Source organism: Micropterus dolomieu, linkage group LG15, assembly GCF_021292245.1.
Source record: "Micropterus dolomieu isolate WLL.071019.BEF.003 ecotype Adirondacks linkage group LG15, ASM2129224v1, whole genome shotgun sequence".
NCBI lineage: Eukaryota > Metazoa > Chordata > Actinopteri > Centrarchiformes > Centrarchidae > Micropterus > Micropterus dolomieu.
This window is the reverse complement of record NC_060164.1, coordinates 9,996,183-10,020,941: the sequence shown is the minus strand read 5'-3', so window position 1 is coordinate 10,020,941 and position 24,759 is coordinate 9,996,183. Positions and strand designations below refer to the sequence as shown.

The following is a 24,759-nucleotide window of genomic DNA, read 5'->3' as shown; positions in this document are numbered from 1 at the left end:
GCGCACCTGATAGGCCAGGGAAATAGTCTGAACAATCCAGTTGCTAATAGTATGTTTGGATGCAGGGAGCCCAGCCCTGGGGGACCCAAAACACACTAGCAGCTGGTCAGCCTTCCTCCAACAGGAGGACCTCAGAGTGTAAAAACTCAGTGCTCTGACAGGGCAGACCAGATGAAGTCTCCCGTCCTCCGCCGTCACATGAGGTGGAGGATGAAATGCCTGCAGCACTGTGGACCCTGCCGCACAAGAAGGCACTTTAGGGATGTATCCTGGACGAGGGTGCAGGATAGCCCTAATATTCCCCGGGGCAAATTCCAGGCTTTGCGGGGAAACCGAAAGCGCTTGGAGATCCCCCACCCTCCTCAGAGAGGTGATAGCAAGGAGAAAGGCCATCTTAAGGGTCAAGTGCTTAGCCTCAGCTGACTCCAGGGGTTCGAAGGGTGCCTCAGCCAACGCCCCAAGAACCACCGCCAGATCCCAAGTGGGAACCTTGGACCGAGTCGCAGGTCTCATCCTCCTGGCACCACGGAGGATCCGTGTGGACGGGGCCCTGGAGCTGAGGAGGGTCTCGACTGCTCCGGCTGTTAGACCCGCCTCTAGGTACTGTGCCCCCTCAGGGGCCAGACCCACAGCCGCCATACGGCGGGGCAAGGGTGAAGAACCCAGCCCTGCGCCTGGAACAGCAGGTCTCTCCTCAGAGGGACCTGCCACGGCGGGCTGTCCAGGAGCGACATGATGTCCGAGAACCACACCCGGGTTGGCCAGAACGGGGCTACGAGCAGTAGGCCGACATTGTGAAGTCTCCATTCCCCGGGCCTCAGCCAGTGCCTCGACAGCAGGTCTGCTCCCTGATACATCGCCCTGAGCGATAGTAACCTCTGCTGGGACCACAGGAGGATCTGACGCGCCAGTCTGTACAGAGGGCGCGAGCGCAGACCGCCCTGGTGATTCGGCCACCACCGCTGTGTTGTCGGAACGAACCAGGACGTGGTGGCCTTGGAGATCGGGCAGGAACTCCTTAGAGCCTGGAACACCACCAACATCTCAAGACAGTTGATATGCCACTCGGACTGATGCACCTGCCAGGATCCCCTTGCAAAGCGGCCGCCCATTACCGCGCCCCAGCCCGTAAGGGAGGCGTCTGTCGAAATGACCAGCCGGCGACAAGACCCTCCCAGCACGGGCCCCTGGGACAGGAACCAAGTTTCCTACCAAACTGATAGGGAACGACGACACTTGCGTGCGTGCGTAACCCAAATCAGATGGAAAGGATTTCCCCTCAGGGAAAAACCCTTGGTCCTTAGCCACCACTGCAGGGGTCTCATGTGCAGCAGTCCAGATGGTATTACGCTGGACGCAGCCGCCAGGAAACCCAACACTCGTTGAAAGTGTTTTATAGTGGTGGTGTGGCCTAACTTCACCCCTTTCACGGCAGCCAATATGGTGTCGACACGTGCCGGAGACAATTGTGCCCGCATTGTTGTCGAATCCCATACTACCCCTAGGAACGTAGTCCGTTGGGTGGGCGCCAGCACACTCTTCTTTGCGTTGAGCCTCAGCCCTAAACGCAGCAGATGAGAACCGAACCGCCAACTCTCGAGACTGGGCTAGGATGAGCCAGTCGTCGATGTAGCTGAAAATCCGGATGCCCTGGAGCCTCAGCGGGGCCAGTGCTGCGTCCATACACTTGGTGAATGTGCGAGGGGAAAGTGCCAGGCCGAATGGAAGAACCCGATACTGGTAACCCACACCCCCAAAGGCGAACCTCAGGAACTTCCTGTGAGAAGGACGGATGGAGACGTGGAAATAGGCGTCCTTTAGATCTATCGTGCGTCACGATGGCGGGGATGATGAGCATCTTGAACCTGAATCTCCTCAGAGGCCGGTTAGAACCCGCAGATCCAAAATAGGGCACAGCCCTCCGTCCTTCTTGGGGACTATGAAGTACAGGCTGTAGAACCGGCGTCTCTGTCTGGGGGGGAGACACGTTCCACGGCCCCTTTCCTCAGCAGAGTAAGAACTTCCTGTCCCAACACCGGACCTTGCTCTGGGCGGACCACAGTCCAAACCACCCCGTTGAATTTTGGAGGGCAGGTTTTGAACTGTAGTCGAAACCCATCTATGGCGGTGCGCAGGACCCACGGAGAAATGTTCGTCAGGCTCCGCCAAGCCTCTGCAAAGTCTGCCAACGGAACCAGCCCCTCGGCAGGGGAGAGCCGCCGAAGATCCACGGTGAGTGAGTCTGAACGCCGCCTGACTGCAGACCCTCAGGGCAGGCAGTATGGCGTGGACTTGATGGTGGCAGGTGCACGTGTAAACGGCGGGATAACATCACCCGTTGCCACGGCGGAAGGGACCTCGATCGGCGGAACGCTTCGCCCTGCGTCTAACGCTCCGTGGTTCTGCGAAGCTCCGCCAGATCTTCCTCAGAGGGACCCCCCCTCTGCACCGTCTCCTGTAGCAGGTCGGCTTGGTAGGCTTGAAGCACCGCCATGATGTGCAAGCTCGCACCTGCCTGGCCCGCTGCCATGTACGCCTTCCCCACGAGCGTAGATGAGCGTAGATGTGGTGCGACATGGCTTGGAGGGACGCCGGCTTCTCCAGGGAGGACGCAAGTCGAGGGGAGAGATAGCTCGCAAGCACATCCTCCATCCAAGGCATCCTCCCATAACCACGGTCCCTAACCCCCATCACATTACTGTAGTTCAGTGATAGGGGTGTGGAAAGACGTGTAGAGAAGGGTCTGCCCCATGATTTACTCAGTTCATCATGTAAATCAGGAAAGAATGGCAGAGACCGGCGTGGAGGTGGCGCGTGGTGCTTAAGAAACCTTTCATCAAGCTTACCACTAGCCTGTGGTGTCTGCTCCTCCTGTGGCCAGTTGATGTTGAGCTTAGCCACGACTCTAGTCACCACTTCCAGCAGCACGTCATAGTCGGGTGCCACCTGATGACGCCGCCCCGACACCCAGAAGTCATCGTCCACTACGCTGAGCATGTCCGCCTCCTCGGAGTCGGAGTGCTGCAGCGTCTCCAGATCCAAACCGCTAGCGGGAGAAGCCGAGAACGGGCTCCCGAACGAGGAAAGGAAGCTTCGGAGCCAGCGGATGAAGGTCAGGAAAAAGCCTCAGCTGTCCCGAAATCCTCCGATAGATCACGCTGTGAACCCCATGAGTGAAGCCGCCGGGCCGCCTCAGCGGCCGCAGGGCCCACACCACGGGGAGAAAACATCCGGCCATCCTCGGAAAAGAGAGCCATGCTGTACCTCAGTACCCGCACAGAAAGGGCTTCGCAACGGGCGCAGGCAGCCCCCTCGAGAGCTGCCCGGGCGTGCTCCATCCCCAAACATGAGACACACATCTCATGAGAATCTCCATCCGTGATGTACCGAGGGCAAGAAAAAACACACCTTCTGTACATCTGGTTGCCGGTCATGCTGGTAGACTTCTTCTTCAGGTAAGACACACTGCTTGTAGGACTGGAGCTTCTTCAAACAACATACACAGCGCCTGCTGAATAGAAAAAAAGCTAATGATGAGTGTGTACAGGTGTGCTTTATACTCCTCCGGTTATTCCGTCACACCTTACCGTTCTAGCAACAAGCCAATAAAATTGGAGTGATTTCATTCACGTTCAGTCCTGCTACGCCTAGAGGCGTTCCCATAGTGTCGTAACCGACGCAGTTCGAGTTCCCTCGAAGGGGAACGAGAGCTGCGAACCGTTTATGTACCAAATACGCTGACAGACAACAATGTTTATATTTCACACCACAGACTGTAGGTAAGCGCGTCCATTTTGGGTGCTACCACTTCATCAGTTTCTGAGGGGAAACCCTACATACAATAATAATAATAATAATAATTGCAAGAAAGAAAATAATTCCCCATTCAAGCTACTTTGTATGAAATTAGGTTAAAAGGTAATATTGATTGAATTGGGCTCAATAAATAATATTGATGGATAGATATATGGTTATTTACTGAGAAAAATATAGCTTTTATACAATATCATAATACATCTTATTTAACTTTTGTCCTTTCATTAACAGACTGTTGAATAGGAATCAGTTTCCACTACATTTGTGTTTAGAAAGAAATTCTTTTAAACTGAGACACATATGGTCTGTTAGAGTAGGGGAGAGCGGGCTAAGTTGTCTCATGTGTAAGTTGTCACACTGCTCATAACTCCAACACTAGAGGCTCTATGACAAAAATCAAATGGCCATTTTGTGTGACTTTTTTTTCTATGTTCAACTTCCTGTTCACGTGTGGTCAAGGTCACTCTAATCAGCACAATTTTATTATTTTTTTGCTTCAATAAAACATTTGTACTTAATACTTTATGTATTCCAACCTTATTAGGTGTGAATGTTCAAAATGATAACTTTGCACAAACTAGAGGAGACAATAATGTGTCTTTTGATACTTCAGCTGAAGTGCTATGTTAAGCTAACCTTGAGATTTAGCCAACATTAGCACACGTCAGTTTGGGCCAAGTTGTCTCAATGACTTTGGGGCAAGTCGTCACATGTGATTAGTTGCCCCAGTACAAATAAACACATATAACATGCTCTGTAGTTTACAGCAGCAGCCATATGCCTGGACAAGACTGAATTCATGACAGATACGGTCTTATACCGTAGGCATGTAGTGTGTTAGTAGATACAAACACACACACACATACAGTTATTAATTTAGTTAGGCAGCAAGGGTAGTAGACAAATAAGCTTGTAATTTGTAATTGCAAGGAGGAATGTGTTTTTGAAGGAAGGAAGAAAATTATCAACAGAAGACAGAGAATGACCTGACATAATGTTAAAGGCAGTCAGGCAGGTGAAGTTGAAGAACAAATCAGTCAGAAGTACAACTAAGCATTTTGACATAAGCTGCTGACATCTCTTTTGGCCTCATCTATGTGGGGCCTTTTTCATACAGTATTCCAAAGGAAATGTGGTTTAGGTGTGTGAGATGCAACAAATGGGCCTGCGATGTTTGCACCTCAGGCCAGGCAATTTATGTGTGCCAGAAATGTGACTCATGTCTGATTAGTCAGATACATATGGACGGTGTTCGTCACGGGGTGCTCAAAGCCTGTGCCCCCCAGCTATGTGGAGTCCTTCACCATGTCTTCAACCTGAGCCTGAGTCTCCGTAGGGTCCCTGTGCTGTGGAAGACATCTTGCCTCGTTCCTGTGCCAAAGACGCCACGTCCCAGTGACTCCAAGGACTACAGACCTGTGGCGCTGACCTCCCACATCATGAAGACCCTGGAGAGATTGGTTCTGGATCAGCTGCTGCCCATGGTCAGCCCTTTTCTGGACCCACTCTAGTTCGCCTACCAGCCCCGACTGGGAGTTGAGGACGCCATCATCTTCCTGCTCGACTGCATCTACACCCACCTGGACAAGCCGGCGAGCACTGTGAGGGTCATGTTTTTAACTTCTCCAGTGCTTTCAACACCATCCATCCGGCCGACCCTGCTGGGTGAGAAGCTTACAGCGATGCAAGTGGATGCCCCCCTCGTGTCCTGGATTGTTGAATACCTGACTGGCAGACCACAGTATGTGCACCTGCAACACTGTGTGTCAGACAGCGTGGTCAGCAACACCGGGGCCCCGCAGGGGACGGTCCTCTCTCCCTTCCTCTTCACCATCTACACCACAGACTTCAACTACCACAAAGAGTCCTGCCATCTTCAGAAGTTTTCTGATGACTCTGCTGTGGTTGGATGTATCAGCAAGGGTGACGAAGCTGAGTACAGAGCTGTGGTGGGGGACATTGTCACATGGTGTGAACTGAACCATCTGCAGCTCAACGTGACAAAGACTAAAGAGCTGGTTGTGGATCTAAAGAGAGCCAAGGCACCAGTGACCCCTGTTTCCATCCAGGGGGTCCCTGTGGACATTGTGGAGGATTACAAATACCTGGGAGTGCACATGGACAATAAAGTGGACTGGGCCAAGAACACTCAAGCCCTCTACAGGAAGGGTCAAAGCCGTCTCTATTTTCGGAGGAGGCTGAGGTCCTTCAACATCTGCATGACGATGCTGATGATGTTTTATGAGTCTGTGGTGGCCAGTGCTATCCTGTTTGCTGTTGCATGCTTGAGCAGCAGATTGAGGGTAGAGGACGCTAACAGACTCAATAAACTGATCCGCAAGGCCAGTGATGTTGTGGGGGTGGAGCTGGACTCTCTGTCGGTGGTGTCAGAGAGGAAGATGCTGTCCAAACTACATGTCATCTTGGACAATGTCTGCCACCCACTCCATGACGTGCTGCTCAAACACAGGAGCACTTTCAGTGCAAGACTCATTCCCCCAAAATGCACCACAGAGCTCCACAGGAAGTCATTCCTGCCTGTGGCCATCAAACTTTATAACTCCTCCCTTTAAGTGTCTGACACTAGTCAGTTATTAAACTAGACCTCATTGTTATCTATTTTCTGTCCAATATTACCTAATAATTATGTGCAATATTCTCTGCTGCTATTTATTCTCTAGTCCTTTTTGTTTCACCATAATAATTCTTAATAATGTAAATATTGTACATACCCACACACCTTTATATTTGTCTTTATTTTTTTATAAATTACTTTAATAAAGTATTTCTGATTCTGATTCTGATTCATACAAAAATTCACATTGTTGCATCAGATCTATTTGCACTCCAGAGAATGTTTCATTTTAAAGTTCAAAGTAAAGAGGTTAATGTGTGCTCTGCCAACAGTTTTGTTTTTAATTAGATTATTTATTTTCCAAATTCTCTAGGCTTGATTGTTGATTGATTTGTATTTTTAGTTCTGGTAACAATTTGAAATTGAAATCAATATTCACAGTTAAGTGTTCTAACTGTTAATGTTGATAATCCAGTGTGACAATTTACAAAATGCAGTGTGACAACTTACCTGCTGATGGGGCAAATTGTCACAAGTGCACACTCTCTATTCAACAGTCTACAGCTCCATAATGAGATAAGATAGGAAGATGTAATGAATACAAAACTTCTGCCCAAGACTTCATTCTTTCATTTGGTATGACATTTTTACCATTGTGATGTACGGTGCTCCCTAAATATTAGACAGTGTGAAAAGAGTGACAACATACCCCCCTCTCCCCTAACTTAGAGGATGTAAACTTAGAGGACACACACACACACACACACTCCGCCCCGTTTAGAGGCATTTACTAAGCTGTGAAATAATGTATTATTGTTACATTATATTATAATATACGTTTTTTTTGAAAACGTAACGGTCCCTATGGTCCCTTCCCTTACGTTTTTTTTGAAAACGTAAGGGAAGGGACCATAGGGACCGTAGGGACGTGCTTTTATTCTGAAGAGCTCACACCGGAAGTCATGTTGTTGTTGCTGCTGGTGGATCAAAAACTAACGAATGTTGTTTGTCAGCTGACCAGAAATAAAGTTTGCTGTGAAATGGATTAATGTGTCGCTGTTTAACACTTCTGTAGACAGAAGTAACGGACAAGGAGTCTCCAACAGTGAGGTATGTTTATATTTTATTTAATGAGCGACCATTAGGCACGGGTCGAGTAGGTTAGCTACGTTGGTGGATAACGTTACTTTTTAAAAGGCTGGGATACCCACTAAGCTAATGTTAGTTTACGTGTGTTTGACTGTTTCACACCAGTGTGTCCACACTAAACAAATCAAACTTGGCTTGTCTATTCGCGTGATGAGCCAAAGAACGAGGACCACGGCAGAATGAGCAGAATCATTTTGCAGTGAATAGTGAAAAACCTTCGGTGAAACTGTCCGCAGTGACTAACGTTAACTTACATGCATGCATACTAAGTTACTCGGTGTGCTGTGCAGTTCCAGTGCGTGTAACGTTAATCTTCTTTCTTGGTACCATCATGTGAATACTTGTTCCTCAATAGTGGCACACATGATACTTTCAGATGCAAGGTCAGCTTTGTACAAGCACGTCAGTCTTCCTTTAACCTCCTTAAATAGATATAACCCCTGATTGCGCATGCAACTAGTGCCAGTGTCTGTTTTTTGACATGTGATGTTGAGCGCGTGCAGATGTGAGATGAATCTGTTGTGATTACCGAAACTCAGTATAATGAGTCAAACAATCACATGCCTTAGGGAAATAGGTGTGGTAAATGCGGAGTTGCTTTATATGATCCAGCGTTTATAATCCGCCAAAGCCGTCATTCCACTTACCCAAGTCAAAGACTGACTCCAGCTGTGGGAGAGCAGTGAGTTCACGTCCACACATTGCTGCCAAATAGTACTGATCCCAGTTCCCCCATTAATATTGCAATTGTGGCACAGAGAGAAAATAACAGTGTGTCCATGCCACATTCCACTTCATCTAAATCATCATGATGATTAAACATTATTTAATTGTCTACCTTTCTGTCCCTACAGAGGTAGCAGTTTGTGGTGTTCACTGTTTTGTGTTGAATATTAACAGCTTTATCTGACATGTGTATCTATCAAGGGATACATTTGGAAAACACCTGTCAATATGCCCTGAATGGGAATGATTATCCCAGGGTTAAATGTGACTCCTTGCACTGCAGCATCACAGGATCCAAACAGTCGGAGTGATCTCTACCAGCTACAGCTCAGAGACCTCTCCAGAATATGGCTTCACAATAGACACAGTCTTGCTTTTCCTTTCTGGACAAGCAAAATTAAAAGTAAGCATTTTCCAAACATAACATTTTGAAACAACATAATTATTTCACAGGGATATTTTTTAAACTTGAGTTTTTTTCTTCTTCTCCTTCACAGCTGTCTGTTTAACACTTCTGGTCTTAGTGTTTTTCACTGCCTTCCCTTTTCTCTGGTGTCTTTACTTTGTGAAGATCCTGTGTTCTGTATGTGAAAATGGACGGTGCAGAGCATGTGCATCCCAGTCTCAACTCCTCCTATGTTCCGACTGTTCTTGGAAACCACCATATATCTGAAGATGAGGACAGCGAGGACCAGAGTCCATCTGCATCACTGCTGCCCAAACATTCCTCTGTGCCTCTGGCTGTGCGCTACAGTCCAGAGGACTCTTATAATCTGGTGTACATCATCTTCTTTCTGATGGGCATCGGCTCCCTGCTGCCCTGGAACTTCTTCATAACAGCCAAAGAATACTGGCTCTACAAACTGAGTAACAACAGTCATCTAACCAGCAATGAGGAGCAACGGTCAGACCTCAGTGTGAGTGAGAGATGATCAGATTCATGGTGGCGTGCAGTATGTTATGATTGATGATGATCACCAAAGAAGTTTAGTCAGAATAGTTCTGTTTTTTATAAGAACAGTACACTTAATGCGAGGCTGTTGTTTTAGACACGACAAACATAACCTATGAAACGGTCTGGATGAGATCTAAAGATCTTTGCTATTCTGAAATGAATGCTTGATTTGAATTAGACACCACAGCAAAGGAAAGGAAAGAAATTGTTTCATTTTTATATCGCTGCCCTCTCCTTTCACTTCCTCTTATTTTGTGTGAGACAGTAAATGCAGTGCACGAGTGTGTGTGTGTGTTCTTATATTCAAGCTAAGTGTTTTGTTTTTTCTGTAACTATCTGCAGGACTACTTTGAAAGTTATCTGGCCATTGCCTCCACCATACCCTCTGTGCTGTGTCTGATACTCAACTACGTCCTAGTTAACAGGTTGATTCCCCATACACCCAACACACACACACACACACACACACACACTTTTCTCATTTGTCTTTGTTGATTCTCTTTTGCTGTTCACCACTATATGCGGTGTAAAGCATTGAAGTACAGTTTTACATGTTCTGTGAACTTTTGTCTTTTAGATGTTTGGATGTTACAATGCCACATTTGTGCTATCTAGGGCCTTTGTACATTACAGTAATGTAATTAACCCTGTGACCTTAAATGCTTTGTCTTTTTATATTCTCTTTGGACTTTGATCAGTCTGTGCTGGTCTCAGATAACATGCAGCAAAGGGGATGTTTTGTCATTTTGAACAGCATCTCTGCAGCAGAGTACATTTCATTTATTATTTGTGTGGATAATTAATAGCTTAGTGTCTCACATTTGTGTCGACAGTCAGTATTGTACGCATATTGTTCCAACAGCACAAAACATCTGCTTCATTTTCTGTGGACTTCTTTGATCTTTGAAAAACCCAGTTTGTGTGTGTGTGTGTGTGTGTGTGTGTGTGTGCGCGCGCGCTGTGTTTTATAGGTTGTCACCAAATGTGCGGATTCTGTCGTCTCTTTTTGTCATCCTGTTGGTGTTTGTGGTGACCACGGTGCTGGTGAAAGTGGACACGTCAGACAGCAGGATGGGGTTCTTCATCGGCACGCTGGCCAGCGTTGCTGTCGTCAGTGGAGCCTCAAACCTCTTCTCTGGCAGTGTGTTCGGGATCAGTGGACATTTCCCCATGAGGGTTTCTCAGGCCCTTATATCAGGCACAGTCTCTTGTTTACACTATTGTCTTTGTAGCATTGATACAGTACCATTGTACAAATACCCTTTCTGATGTCTTGAAATCCATATAGTATGCACAATTTAGCAGCTTTATTAAGAGTTTATCGACAAAATAACTTGTTATTGTGACAAAGTCGTGCCCCCGCAGTAATGCTGTGTGGGACATAACATTGGCATGATGGCATCTGTCTGTCTGTGTGTGCACACTCTGGTAAACATGACGAGTATACACGATAGCATACGCTACAGAAATGTTGAACTTACATGACAGCTTTGCTCTATAGAACAGATGGCCCATTTCTGGATTGCATTTTGGAGCACCTTGTTACATATATTTGCATATTAATGACTGAACACTGATATTGCTAAAAATACTTTAGATCCCTTGTTCCTTAAAGAAAAGTTGATTGCAATGGCTTCTATATTTGTATAATGCAAGACTATTATAGTGACATGTAAGTGTTTTAATTAATTAATGGGATTATTATTAAACGTTTTAACATAACTGGTTATTATTATGCGTCTTGTCCAGTGTATAACCAGTATAAGCAGATTTAGAAAATGGAAAAAGTTATGGGGTGTCATGGTGAGCTAGGAGTTTAGGACGCTGACCAATTAATTGTAACATTCCCATGTCGGGTCTGGGGAATCTTTGTTGCATATCGTCCCATCCCTTATTTCTTGTCAGCACTCCACTATCCTTGCTAAGCAAAGAAAGTATGTATTTATAGTGATATTTCATATGTAGAGGTTACTTACTGCACCAAACATTAGCTGAAGTGCTTTTTTGTCTCAGGCCAAGCCATGGGAGGCACCCTGAGTGCAGTAGCATCAATAGCAGACTTGGCATTTGCTAAAGATGTGACAGACAGTGCTGTGGCCTATTTCCTGACAGCGGACATCTTCATCCTGCTCTGCATCATTGCATATTTGCTGCTGCCTAAGCTGGAATATTCAAGGTCAGTAGCAGCCAAATAAATTCTGGTTCCCATACAGATAAGTCCTGTAAAATTTACTTTCAACTGAATGTGGATACTATAGATTACAGAGAGAGAGAGTTAGCAGTGTGCATTATCTGCCACAGTGGCATTCACCACAATACCACCAGATGGTGCCAAAGTTACACATGTTCAAATCCTACATAGTGGGTTTAAATTGTAATAAGCATACCTGTTCTAGTGAATTTGTTTGTGCATTTTAAATTTGCAACTTCTGTTTGAAGGTTGACCTGGCCTCGAAGACAGCATTATGACAATCTAATGATAAACCTACTTTTTAGGAGGCAGGTTCAATATGTCTTGTCAAAGTGGAGAAATGGTACAAAAATAAGATTATTTTATTGATCACACTACGAGCCATCAAAGCCATAATGTCCAATTCAGTTCAGACTTGACAGATATACTTCATAAAGAGAGATTGTAGGTGTACTAAATTACCAACATGCTGCTTTCTGCTTCTCTTCTCTCTAGACACTACATGCTGGCAGCAACATGCACCAATCCAGGAGTGAGGAGTGAGGAGGGAGCAACAGGCACAGGGAGCAGAGTCTTAGTGCCACCGCTGCAGCCTATCCTCAGAAAGACGTGGGTGCTCGGCCTGAGCGTCTTCTACGTCTTCTGCATCTCCATCATGGTGTTCCCTGCAGTTTCCTCAGGGATCCAGTCTGTCCACAAAGACAGCGGCAGCCCCTGGACAACCACTTACTTTGCGCCAATCACCAGTTTCCTCCTGTACAATGTAGCAGACTTTTGTGGCAGGCAGGCCACAGCCTGGCTGCAGGTTCCTGGTCCCACCAGCCGAGTCCTGCCTACACTGGTGCTGTGTCGCTCTGTCATGGTGCCACTTCTCATGCTCTGTAACTACCAGCCGAGGGACCACCTCCACACTGTGCTTTTCACCCATGATGTGTACCCTGTGGTCTTTACCTGCCTGCTGGGCCTCTCTAACGGCTATCTAGGGACTCTGCCAATGATATATGGCCCTAAGGTGGTACCTCGGGAACTGGCAGAGGCCACAGGAGTAGTCATGTCCTTCTTCCTCACTCTGGGACTGGCTGTTGGGTCTGCTTTCTCTGTGCTTATCGTGCACTGCATCTGACCAGGCTGTTAAGCAATAACCTAGTCGGGTTATAGTCAAGCTATACAACAGAGAGTAGCTGGACAGGTGTCAGTGCACCCGTGTGTTTTTCTTTTCGTTCACCTGGTGTCTTGTTGCTATGCTGCTCAGTCTTACCATGGTATAACGTTTTACAATTGTCTTCGGCAGCCTCAACCTGTTAGCTGAGACTCTCCTAGTTTTATTGCTCCTACACAGTTGTTTCTGTTTGAGTTAAGGATTGTGCAGTGTTGCACACTGAATGACGAGGAAGGGGTAGGAGTTAGGCAGTGGGGGTAGTAGCAGTGTATTTCTATTTCTCGTATAATATTTCTTATTTCACCATTTTAATTCTACATCATTATCCACCTTATTTTAGTGTTTACTCACAACTTGAATCTGCTCACCTTGCTTTTCTCTGGCAGTTAGTCATATCCTATTTGCTTACTGTATGACTCTAAAGTATAAAAATAGCTCCTATTTTATCCCCACAACTTTTGCTACTGTGACCAGGACAGTGACATTTAGAAATTTACGTCTTATCAATGACAAAACGGGCGGAAGGTACTTAAAGGCTGCCGACTCCTTATCTAGAGCTCTGACAAATTGTTTCATAAGGCCCAATTTGATGTGTAGTGGTGGCATCAGCACCTTCCAGGGGTCCACCAGTGGCTCCCACATGATGCTGTTCCTCCCCACACACAACTCAGTCTGCTGTGGCCAGTCCCACCTGTGGTAGTGTGCATTGGTCCGCCTTAGAGACCCATCAGGAATGCCACCATTTTTAAGTCTATGACCTCCCAGCTGTACTCATCATACTTCAAGACATCCAGCAAAGTCTTGATGTTGTTGTAATGCTCTTTGAGGTGCACAGTGTGAGCCAGGGGAAGAGACAGGTACTTGTTACCATTATGGAGCAGCACAGCTTTGAGGCTGGTGGCCCCCCAGAAGATGATGATGCTACCAATGCACATCAAAGTGGTCCTTGAAATACACTGAACAAAATTATAAACACAACACTTTCATTTTTGCCCCCATTCATCATGAGCTGAACTCAAATATCTAAGACTTTCTCTATGTACACAAAAGGCCTACTTCTCTCAAATATTGTTCACAAATCTGTGTAGATAAGGTATGTTACATTAACTCATTTAGCTGAGGCTTTTATCCAAAGCGACTTACAATTGCTGTATATATGTCAGATGCCTTTGGAGCAACTAGGGCTGTAGTGTCGTGGTCAGGGACACAATGGGTGGATGTGTCGCAGTGGGTAATGAACCTGGGTTTAAAATTTGCCTGTTTTTCATTAGAAATAGGTACATTTCAAAATATCACTGTCCTACTCAGAAAAGCAAAATCTGTGGGGAGTAATAGCCATTTTCTATACTTTCTAGGCACTAGACCACACTTTTGTATCTCTTCCCGGAAGGCAGCAGGGTGAACAGCCTGTGGCTGGGCGGGTACTGTCCTTTAGTATCCTTTGGGCTCTGAGTAGGCACCTCGACCCGGAGAGATGGGTACCACTGATCTTCTGAGCGGTTTTGGGCGTGAGCAATGTACAATCCTGAGTCAAATTCCTCGAATGCGTACACATACCTGGCAATAAAACAGATTCTGATTAATCACAGGCTGGAGAGCCCTCCGGTCCTGGGCCTTGCACATCCCATGCCAGTTACTGATGTTTTCAGTCAGGATGCTTTCTACTGCTCCTATGTAAAAGCTGACAAGAACATGGCATGGGAATTTTGCCGTCTTAAGCTTCCTCAAGAAATAGTCATTTGAGAGTCAGCGGCATGGAGATGAGAGATGACCATGTGTCTGCCATGACTTGGGTTGCTAGTTCAATGGATGTGTGGAATATAGTAAGTTGTTATGCAGGGGGATGTTATTCAGCTTTTGCAGATGGCAAAGCAGTACTACATCTTACTGACAGATACAGCTGGAAAAACTTGGCTAACTGTTGTTGATGAACATGTAGTTGTGTGTCTGCCATCTGATAACTTTGTAAGTGAAGTCAACTATCGACGTTATAAAAATTAGCATTTCCAGTAACAACTTTGTCAGTCAGTTGTACTCGACAGAACGTTTCCGCTGTTACCATGTAAATATCTAATGTAAAAAAGAAAAACTTAAATCTTTAAGCCTTTGTCTGCAAATTATTTGAAGTATAGAGGCTGCTGATGTTGCCCAAAATTGTAATAATGACCAACCTGTAACAAACAAGGAGCTTGTAGGTTTTTACAGCTTTATCATACTGAGCTAAATTCAATTTACATCAAAGGAAATAAAACAGAAGTGGATTGGGATCACTTTAATTGTTAAAAATGCAAAGATCAACCAACAGATCGCTCACGGTTTGAAGTAGACCACATCGAATTTGAGATGTTTTCTGTACGTTAGGAACGCAGTGATTCACAAACGAGTGCAAACAAGGAAGTTGTGTAGGAGGTACACTTGCAAAATAATTACCTCTATATATCAGCTCCCTGGAACAAGAACACAAACATTTTCTTTCTACAAAATATAAATTTGTTTTAAGGATTAGATAACTGCTAAAAGTAATGCCAGTCATTCTTTACACACACCGCTGTCCCTCCTGCTTGCAATCGGTTCTTCCAGGGGGAAGGAATCAGACTCATCAGAACATCCGATGCTGTGTCCACATTATACAACAAGTTAAACTTGAATTTGTGTTCCAACATATACTACACTGCAAGCATAGCCCAAATGATGCAAAACCTTAAAGCCCGACAGTGAAGCACTGAAAGGCTGAGCTGCAGGCCACTATACAAGTATGCACCCCCCCCTCCCAAAATCATTCAAATTAATTTAAACAAAAATTTCCACTCATTTTAAGTCCATTAAAAAAATGAAAAAAAAACAGGACAAAATTGAACAGTGGGAAGCAGCACTACAGTATTTCTTTTAATTCCCTACAGGTCAGTTTGTGCTGGTCTTCCTCTTCTATACCCACACATGGCGTTTGCAGTGAGCCACAGCCTAAAAAGACAGAAACAAGTGGTCAGACAGCACTATTGGTTTTAAACAATCATTTGTGATCCAAAAAAAACAGTTTAATTACATTTGGGGACACATTTGGGTCGAAACCTGAATTAACTACTCACATTGCACCGAGTTGCTGTCTCCATGTTCTTGCACCAGAATGCAGGTCCCCAGCTGCACTGCTCTGTTCCCAGCAGCCTGCGCAGAGCTTCAGGGCAGGCACCCATTTTCTGTTACACACACAAACACATCTCAGATACTAAACTGGGCAGCAGGTCTCTAGTGCAAGCTAAATATCCCATTTACAGTTCATTACCAACAATATATGAACACAAAAATTTATTGAGTTGACAGTAAAGTCAGGAATTTTACAGTTAAGTGAGTAAATACCAGTCACAACTTCCTAACAGTGAAGATAAGTGAATTAATCCATCTTACCATGCACACAAAGTCTGGGTCGAGCATCTGGAGCAGCAGCTGGACAAGCACTGGCTCGTACTGTTCAATCAGCTGGTCACACTGTTGGCAGACACACCGCAGTTAATGCAAGGCTGTCACACACAGACATAAGGTAAAAGTTACACACGGTAAGAAGATGCAACCACTCACCTCGGTCTGGTAAGAGTCAGGCAGGAAGCTGCACACTTTCCTCACAGCCTCCTCAATCTGCACCTCTGTAGCATTCTTCTCCAGAATGCCATCGATGTATCCAACAACCATCTTGCAGACCTTGCAGTAGCTACCAGCCTTAAATTGAGTCTGGTCGAGTGCAGCTGGAAAGAATTGGAACAGAAATAACCTATATGTGGAAATACACCTTTGGCTTCACAGAGTCAAATAGAATAAGATCACACACCTAACGGAAGCAATTATTTTAGAGATCACACAACGTAGCCTGCATTGTATGAGGCCAACTTGACACTGAAAATAAACAGCTGACATTTTACAGCACCGGACAAAAGAGAAAAAGAAAAGTGGAATGTTTATATGTTCAAAACACTAAGACACAACCCTGATTACAGTTAAAACCTGCAATGATGTTGCAAGATTTGGGCGTTAAAGTGTCTCAAATGAGACAATAGTTTATATTTTTTACATAGTAAACTGCAGAAAGCTCTGCTTTCTATAGTTTGAATCAAACATCTCTACATAGTTATACAGCAAACAATCATTTCATGTCTAATCTTGTTCTTGTACCAGTGTCAGTATCAAAAAGAATAAAAATTAACACCTCTAATATGACATTTGCGCAACACCTCGAAATCGATCTCCGCTGTCCGAAACAAGACAATTGCATTCAGCGTGCTTTGAAGACTGAGAACTTACGGACATATGCACGGCTGGCACCATTGCAGAGGGCCAACACTGTGCAGACAGTCTTGGGGTCTGCCTGCTGCACCAGCAGCTGAATGATGGCCTCGCCGTAGGTCTCAATCAGGTCCTTACACTGGCCACTCAGAGTGGAGGGCAGAAGTGTGCACACCTTCTCCACAGCTTGGATCACCTCCTCCTGAGACAAAGACAGATGGATCAGCTTGAAAACAGAGTCTAACTGCACCAACCGTAAGCTGCCAGCAGTTTTGTAGAGTTTCTCTTCATGGCCATATTGGCTCCATCTAGTAGTACACATCCCACCTCTGTTGTGTGATCCTCCAACATAGACTCCAGCTGTTTCATCACAAACTCACAGATGGTACACGTTGGGGAATCACGGACACGCACCATGGGCTGGAACAAAAAGAGGCAAGGTCTCACATGCATGTACAGTACTGTGCTGTCAAATAGATTAATTTTGTCAATATGATGATCTTACCTTAGCAGACTCGATCTTGGTGGCAGGGAAAAGCTTGGCAGCAGGTACAGTCTTGGCAGCAGGTACAGTCTTGGCAGGCTGCAGGTTCAGCATGGGAACAGATTTCTTCATCTCAGTACAGAAGCCAGCGTGGACACAGATGTCCTTGGGTTGCTGAGGACAGAAAGAAATTACTTTAGGATACACAGCCAAAAAGGTCTACTACAACAACAAGCTGCTACACTGCATGCCGTTAGCTTAAACCATGTGACTAATGTTTATACCATTCCACACCATTGCCACCCACCCATGCAATATGCACGTTTCTATACTGACAACATTTTTTACTTCTATAGCTTTGACTCATTCAACAAGTCCAGCCTCATTGTTAAAGAAAGAACAGCCAAACTAAGTCACAAGATCCAAGCATACTTTAAAAATGACAGCTCTGTGTGCTCCTTTCATGTCAAGAAACAGGAGAGAAACTCTGTGGCCCTTTGCTGTAGTGTTCCAGCAGGGAAATGTGTCACGTCTTCAGCCAAACAAGTACAGTGCTCAGGTTAAGTGTAAAAAAAAAAATAAAAGGCTCATTCATAATTAGATCATCATTCGCACCATTCTCTACAGCGTCCGGTGAGTAGCGCTAGGTGTGCACAGCACAAGAAGCAAGAGCTAAAATAAAGGTTAAGAGGCTACAGGCTGAACACAGAATGACCTACCTGTTCCTGAGGAGCAGCAGAACAGAACCCAGAGCAGGAAAAAAAAAAAAAAAAACAAACCACAAGAGCAAGACAACATGAATGGAGGGGAGAAAAGGAACACAGGCGGAAAAAAACACAACAGAAATTTAGATAGACAAAGCGATTTAAAGACGTGAATAAATTGAAGTCAGCAGGCCAGGTGCTATAAGACTGGATATGGGCTTAGAACAACCAGAACATACAAATGATCACAGAACCATTAGTTTTGATGACAAGTTCATTAAACTTATAATTAGTTATAGTATAATGATGACTGGTGTTAATGTGGCTTAAATACGCAAATGCTATAAGGGCTGTCCTAAACTTTCTTTAAAAGCAGTGAGGCACCTGAAGTGGTAGGGTTAGACTCACCATGGACATGAGCTGCTCAACAACAAGGGTACCATACTGGCCGACATACTGCTTGCACTGCAATGAGGGAAAACTGTTTATATACACAGTATTTTTGGGAGACAAACATAACATTTGATTAAGAAAAATATGTATTTAAATCAACTCCACTCATGTGGGGTTCGCACCATTGCAGACAGGCCTGGCCCCAGCAGGTCACACTGGTTCTCAATATTCTCAATGAGAGCGTCAACAAACGAGGTGTTGGCCTTGGCCTCCGCTTGAGCATCAGTCAGGAACTTGATGCAGTCTTGGCACACGGTGTCACTCTGTAACAGGAAAGTCAAGATTCAGGGCAAAGTGAATATTAACAACATTTGGAGGACATATTGCGGTTCATGGGGCTGCAGAGGAGAGTTAGACAGTGTACCTGCTCTGAAGTCTCTTGTTTGGGGGACTCCTGTTTGGGGTTCTCCTGAGGGTAGAGGAGCTCTGGCACATTGATAAGGAAGGGAGCCACTCGCTGGGATAGGTCAATCTGAGGGATTTCATTGGACATGAGCTGCTCGTGTGCCTTAGCAAGGGCTGCCTGCTGAGTCTGACACAGACCCATTGCCCCACACACCACACTGGGATCCTCCTTTAAAAAATAAAAAAGGCACAACTTTCAGTTACTTCAATAACTGTTACATTTTTATGGTCATATAATTAGATCCCTTGTTTAGAAAGTATGTGTTATGGTCTTTTTGTTCCCATAGTTGCCGTAGCAGGTGAGAGTCGAAACAAAGAAACCTACACCAAATGCTCCTAGTCATGGGGTTCAGTATTACACAATGACTACTCTGTTCCCATTTAGACTTGGACTCACTTCCCCATCAATAGCCCTTTTTCAGCTCGCTGCACTTTGCTCACAGCCACTCGTTTTCCCTTTTTTGATGCAGAGGGGCAGATGGACCATTTACTTAAGAGTCTTAGATTAAGCCGAATGATAAACTGACAGACAAACCAAACTCCAATAAGCTTTAGTGAAACTTGTTTTCAGCTCATTTGAAAGCATTTTTCAATGAAAACCTTGTAAAAGGGCTAAAATGCGGTGTGCCTAAACGATTACAACACTGGACTTTCCACCACAGGTTTTTAATGTATATTTAAACTGAAAACAGGACAAACAGGTTGACAGTGCTCACCAGTTCTCCAGTAATGATTCCCATGAGGATGGGGTAGTAGCTATCCACCATCTCCTTGCACTCTGCAGTCAAACCTTGGTCAGGGATGAGCTGGCAGGCCTTTTCCAGGTACCCGAGAACCTCAGACTGCAATAACAGAAATAACCGATATCAGTCTACTCTAAAAGTGGTTAAGTCCTGGTGTGGTTGCAGGTAACTTGATTGCTTATCTCAACAGATTTTTTTAATCTTACCTCAGTGGCATTGTCCTTCAGTATCTGCTCCACCACCATCAACACCTCTTTACATAAATCACATGGCACAGTTTTCTGAAAGCAGACAAGTGGGTGTATAAGGACAAATGTATTTCCCCACAGATTTCAAATGTGTAAAGAATATCTATAACACAAATAAGAAATGCATGAAACTATGAGAAAGTGGAGCATGTGCCTAGGAATACATTTCAATACAGTTTCCAGAACAAGAGAGACTATGAATGGCATTTTAATAGGGACACACACACACACACACACACACACACACACACACACACACACACCTCTCACCATCTGGGGCTTGTTCCACACGTTCTGCTGGCAGTGGGTCAGAGCGCCACACAGAGAAGCAGTCTTTACATTCTGACACCAGTAGGGGGGGCCACGAGCACACTGCTCGGTGCCAAGCAGAGGGGTCGCAACAGCTGCAAAGTAGACAAAGTCTTAAATGTCATATGCCTTTATTACAGAAATCAGAAAGCAAAGAAAAAAAATCAAAAACTATTCCTGGTTACATTATAGCTTAAAACAGGGCACAATTAGAAATGTCCCAATTAAATTTTCAGTTTCTTCCTTTAGGAGGCACTGTGCCCACTGGGTTGAGTTTTACCTGCTCTCCTATGGAGAACAGACATTCTAAAAAGTCAGCTACATTTTAGATGATAAACAGGCTCAGAGCAAGCAACATTTTCTCAGAATACATTTCTGGTAAGTCTAGTTCGAGTATACGCTATGGCTTTATCAGTCTTTTGATCATTTGTCGGGCGACGACAGATGGGGAAATTCAAGGCCGACAGTCTTCCTTAAAACATTAAAAAGGAGATAGTTGACTTATGAAATATATACACTTTCAACTATGACACTGCTCTGTATATTCAACTGTAAATCAGACAATCAGCCATATCCTTTGCCATGTAATGAAACTGACTCAGCATAGTTTGGTTCAAGTAGTTTTGCGAACGGCAGTTGTGTCTTTCCAGTTTAGGAAAGGTTCATTTTGACATTATAATAAAGAGTTAGTTCAGTTAAAGGCAGATTGAATCATCTGGCTGTGTCCATTTGGTCCATCCCTACACCTCAGCCTCTCCAAACAAACCAAATAGATAGATAGCTTTATTGTCTGTCCCAAAAAAGGTGACAGAAATTCTCGTTCGACAAGGCTCCTTTAAAAGCACACATACTTCAAACACACAATTAAAACCTACATTACAACAGCAGTTGTACAATCCTTTTTTTTTGTTCAGAGTGGTTATTGTAGACAGTATGAAAGATTTCTTGTAAAAAAATTTCCTGGCAAGTGGAACTTTATAACGTCTGCCTGATGGCAGTAACGTGAGTGATGGAGAGGGTGAGACGGGTCTCCTGTGATCAGGGAGGCCTTCCTGATCACAGAACGGTTGTGCAGCTCAAATAAGGGCGTTTGTGGTGAGCTGATTATCTTGCTGCAGTGGTTTATTATGCGGGAGAGTTTGGTTTTATGTTTGACTGTGAGAAGGTTGTACCAGGATGAGATGTTGAAGGTGAGAATGGATTCAATGAGTGACGAGTAAATGCAAGTCCTGTTGTTGAGGGAGCCGAAACAAATCATTGGGCTTGCTGTGTGAAGCTAAAACTAGTTCAGCCACAGAGCATTATGGGTAAATACAGCAACTGTTTTATAATGGCTATCAAGGATAAAGATCAAGCCTATTAGCTCAAGTTGCTAAGTAGCATTAGCATATGCTTCTAAATCTGGAACGATTAACTCAAACAGCCCATCAGTCCCAGTCAGAAACCAACCGACCATGAGGATCCACAATGGGGAACTTCATTATTTACATATGCACCACAGTTGCAGGTGTGTGTATTCATGGTTATACATATAATGAAAATATTATCATTTGGGTAAACGCAAAAAGAGGGGTTATAGTTTACAGTTTACTGAAGTAGAAAAAGTGATGTGGGAAAGCACCAAATATTTTTCAGTGTCGGTTCCTGTTTTCTTAAAACCTGTGTGAAAAAGACAAAGAAGCAGATAATCTCTACTTCTCTGAAAAAAGTTATCAGAATTCTGACTAGAATGCTGTTAAGCTGAACATATATTATACTATATAATACCAAGAGTCACATTGCAGGCAGAGCACTCCCACCTTCCACTTCAGTTACATGAGCAGTCAGACAAAAACAACAAGCTGTTCTCAAGCAGACACAGTGTACCAATTAGACAGTTTACAGAAACAGTTTACAGCTACATGGCAATACATATTTTAAAAGAAACAAACAAGCCAGCCGGTTCAGACAAATACTACAAGTTTTACGAGAAGTCTGCCTATATTTGACATGCTGCAACTGATTCTGGAAAAACAGAAAACTCATCATAATTGTGAGTGAATAATCATCACGACAGTGGCTTTAAATAGGATTCAGATTACATTGTTCAACAACAGCAAGTGACCTCTGGATCTGTTTCAGTGTTGCAGGCTATAACGTTACATCAGTTTAAGCCGACGACCAGAGTTTGGTAGAAAGGATCCTTAAAACTTGTCGAACAATATTGAGGCCTAAGCTGATGACATGGACCTTTGAGGAATGTCTGCAGCAAGCACAGCGAGATAACAAAATTATTTCTTAACCACAAGTCAGACCGAAGATAAGGACAAATACATCACTTGAAGAAACCAATATTGCAAGTAGACCACTAGAAACCACAGCTTGGGCCCGATAAGCAAAAAAATAAACAGACATTCATTTCAGTTGAATATTTCAAATGCCTCAAGGCTAAGCAAACACTGTAACTGAATAAATACCCTAGCTGTCGGTTAGTTAATCCATTTCATTGCGGTAATAACGTCTGTTGATTCCACTGGCATAACGTTAGTAGTGTCTGAACATGTCGATAAGCTAGCTAACGTTAGGCTAGATGGGGAACCACCAGACAACAAAAACATGCATCAGATCAAGAGGAACAAAAACCGAAAGCTACTGACATTTGAGAAAAAACTGAAGTGAGAGTCGCTGGTTTAGAGAATCCAATCTAAGCTTCCTCGTAAAACTAAACCAGGGGTCAACAAAGCAGCTAACGTTATACAGTAACGTTAACGTACATTGCTGGTCAGAGCAGGTAGTTAGGGCGGATCAGCCAGGTTTAAGGAGAAAACACAAACATACCGACAAAAATCACCGTGCTACGTATAACATGTTACTTATTTAACTGCTCAAGTAGTTATATTTATAGTGATGTTCCTACACTACAAGAACAAATAAATACTGACGTAAGGCTATTAAACGTTCTAATTGTAGGCTAATGTTGCAGCGGTATTTAACCAGCGTTAGCAGGCAGGCTAATGTTAGCTGGCAGGCTAATGTTAGCCAAGCTGTACGACCTGTGCGGGCCAACAGTCGACTTTAAATCTCAAAAGTAAACGGTCAAGATTCACGTAACATGAAGCCATTAAAGATTTAGCAAACGTGTAGTCAATGTATTTAATAAAAGAGTGAAACACATGATTGCTGTATATAACACATTTTCAAGCATATGCCAGCGGCCACCAAAGTCGATTTGATCATGTTTACCAAAGCTAACGCTAAATTGTTTGAAAACGCTTCCGCTTCAGGTTCAAACGCACTTAGTTACACAACCACAGCCTTTGAAAACTAAACTGTCTGGATCGTATCGCCAAAAACATACAAAACACACCCAATTCTTCCTTTGCGTGTTGATTACCTGAAGACACGAAAAACAGAGTAAGGAGAAGCATGACTTCGTTGTTTCCCAGCTGTCTGTTTGTTTCTCGGTGGTGTGCGAAGGAGACTGGAGAAAGATGAGCACTGCAGTGAAGGGTGTGAGGGGGGGGGGCGGGCTTGGCGTTGCCTTTATGATGTCTCATCGTCAGCTGACTACTCAACAACACATGTGACTCTACCTCGGCCACTGTGTAATGTGATCAGATTTTATCTAAGATCAAGAGTCTTTCAAAACGCATTTCAAGCGTAATTAAAACACACCATACCTAATTAACACACACGTGCTTTCTTAATTGTTGTGCAGTGGCTGTATCAGTGGTTGTTTGGTGGAAACCAGTGAGTTAAATTTCCTACAGCTTTATGTTTCTACACTATACACTGGGTTTATTTCACACAGCAGAAGTTCGAGTGGTGGCTTTTTTGAAGTCATTTGAAAGACAAGATTCAATGGGAATTTCCACCCGCAGAATTTAGAAAAGTTTAAATGAGTTCAAGTTGCCCCTAGTCCATAAATGCATGATGTTATTACTGTATGTGTGTGAAATGGAAGAAAATCTCATCTTTTATGTATGTACTTCTATTACTACTATTATTGCTATGAATGTTCCTTCAAGACCGGGAGAGGATCTCTGTTCCCCAAAACATAGAAACCTTCTGCTTCTTCTTCTTCTTCTTCTTCTTCTGTTCCTTTCCGGCAGACTAGGCACTGTTAGTGCATTGCTGCCTCCCACTGGTGATAAAGACAGTCTTCATTAAAGCTCCCCCTGAGCTATATTTTCCAATATAGGCCCGTGGCTTTTAGGAAGTGAAATAGTTTCAATGCTCTTTCTGTTTGATTAGGACCATCACCCATCAGAGTTTTTACAGATAATAGATCAACTCCCAGAACGTTTAGGCCAATGAATAACAATCTCCTTTCCTCAGCATATCTCGGACAGAACATGATGACATGCTTGACAGACTCCTGTACTCCACAGACTTGGCACTTGCCATCCCTGTGCTTTCCCACCAGGAACAGCCCACTTGCCAATCCACAATGACCCAGTCTTAATCGGGCCAACTTAATCTGATCCATCCGAGGCAAGATAATTGATTTCACAGGTTTGACTAATGGTTTTATGTAATAGAACTTTCTCCCGCTGGTGTCTTTACTCCACTCGTGTTGCCATTGTTGTGT

The 24,759-nt window shown here is 44.3% G+C and overlaps 2 protein-coding genes across 7 annotated transcripts; one reads left to right on the top strand and one right to left on the bottom strand.

Moving 5' to 3' along the window:
- The first annotated feature begins 7,363 nt into the window (after positions 1-7,363).
- Positions 7,364-12,639, top strand: slc29a3 (solute carrier family 29 member 3). 3 transcript variants are annotated; one of them, XM_046071243.1, is made up of 7 exons: positions 7,364-7,501; positions 8,550-8,669; positions 8,837-9,183; positions 9,564-9,646; positions 10,193-10,419; positions 11,235-11,397; positions 11,908-12,639. In XM_046071243.1, exons 3-7 carry the CDS (start codon positions 8,860-8,862, stop codon positions 12,533-12,535), a joined length of 1,425 nt encoding a protein of 474 aa, XP_045927199.1. In that variant the 5' UTR covers positions 7,364-7,501; positions 8,550-8,669; positions 8,837-8,859; the 3' UTR covers positions 12,536-12,639. The 3 variants fall into 3 exon arrangements, with proteins under 3 accessions (XP_045927199.1, XP_045927198.1, XP_045927200.1); XM_046071242.1 differs by having other exon boundaries at positions 8,764-9,183; positions 11,908-12,638; XM_046071244.1 differs by lacking the exon at positions 8,550-8,669 and having other exon boundaries at positions 7,375-7,501.
- Positions 12,640-14,828: 2,189 nt separating this feature from the next.
- On the bottom strand, positions 14,829-23,714 carry LOC123984037 (prosaposin). Of its 4 annotated transcripts, none has more exons than XM_046070632.1 (15): positions 23,563-23,714; positions 20,151-20,284; positions 19,839-19,913; positions 19,606-19,731; positions 18,849-19,058; positions 18,607-18,747; positions 18,440-18,496; positions 18,047-18,052; positions 17,349-17,501; positions 17,171-17,263; positions 16,862-17,045; positions 16,145-16,308; positions 15,974-16,054; positions 15,658-15,765; positions 14,829-15,532 (listed from the first exon to the last, which is right to left on the bottom strand). In XM_046070632.1, exons 1-15 carry the CDS (start codon positions 23,594-23,596, stop codon positions 15,497-15,499), a joined length of 1,602 nt encoding a protein of 533 aa, XP_045926588.1. In that variant the 5' UTR covers positions 23,597-23,714; the 3' UTR covers positions 14,829-15,496. The 4 variants fall into 4 exon arrangements, with proteins under 4 accessions (XP_045926588.1, XP_045926585.1, XP_045926589.1 ...); XM_046070629.1 differs by having other exon boundaries at positions 23,536-23,672; XM_046070633.1 differs by lacking the exon at positions 18,047-18,052.
- Positions 23,715-24,759: the final 1,045 nt, after the last annotated feature.

Coding starts and splice junctions, on each gene's coding strand:
- slc29a3 (XM_046071243.1), top strand. CDS start 8,860: ATGGACGGTGCAGAGCATGTGCATCCCAGTCTCAACTCCTCCTATGTT. Junction 9,647..10,192: donor AACTACGTCCTAGTTAACAG/GTTGATTCCCCA, acceptor TGTGTTTTATAG/GTTGTCACCAAATGTGCGGA. Junction 11,398..11,907: donor CCTAAGCTGGAATATTCAAG/GTCAGTAGCAGC, acceptor TCTTCTCTCTAG/ACACTACATGCTGGCAGCAA.
- LOC123984037 (XM_046070629.1), bottom strand. CDS start 23,596: ATGCTTCTCCTTACTCTGTTTTTCGTGTCTTCAGGTAATCAACACGCA. Junction 20,285..23,535: donor ACACGCAAAGGAAGAATTGG/GTGTGTTTTGTA, acceptor TCTACTTTGCAG/CTGTTGCGACCCCTCTGCTT. Junction 17,264..17,348: donor CCAAGATCGAGTCTGCTAAG/GTAAGATCATCA, acceptor TTTTTGTTCCAG/CCCATGGTGCGTGTCCGTGA.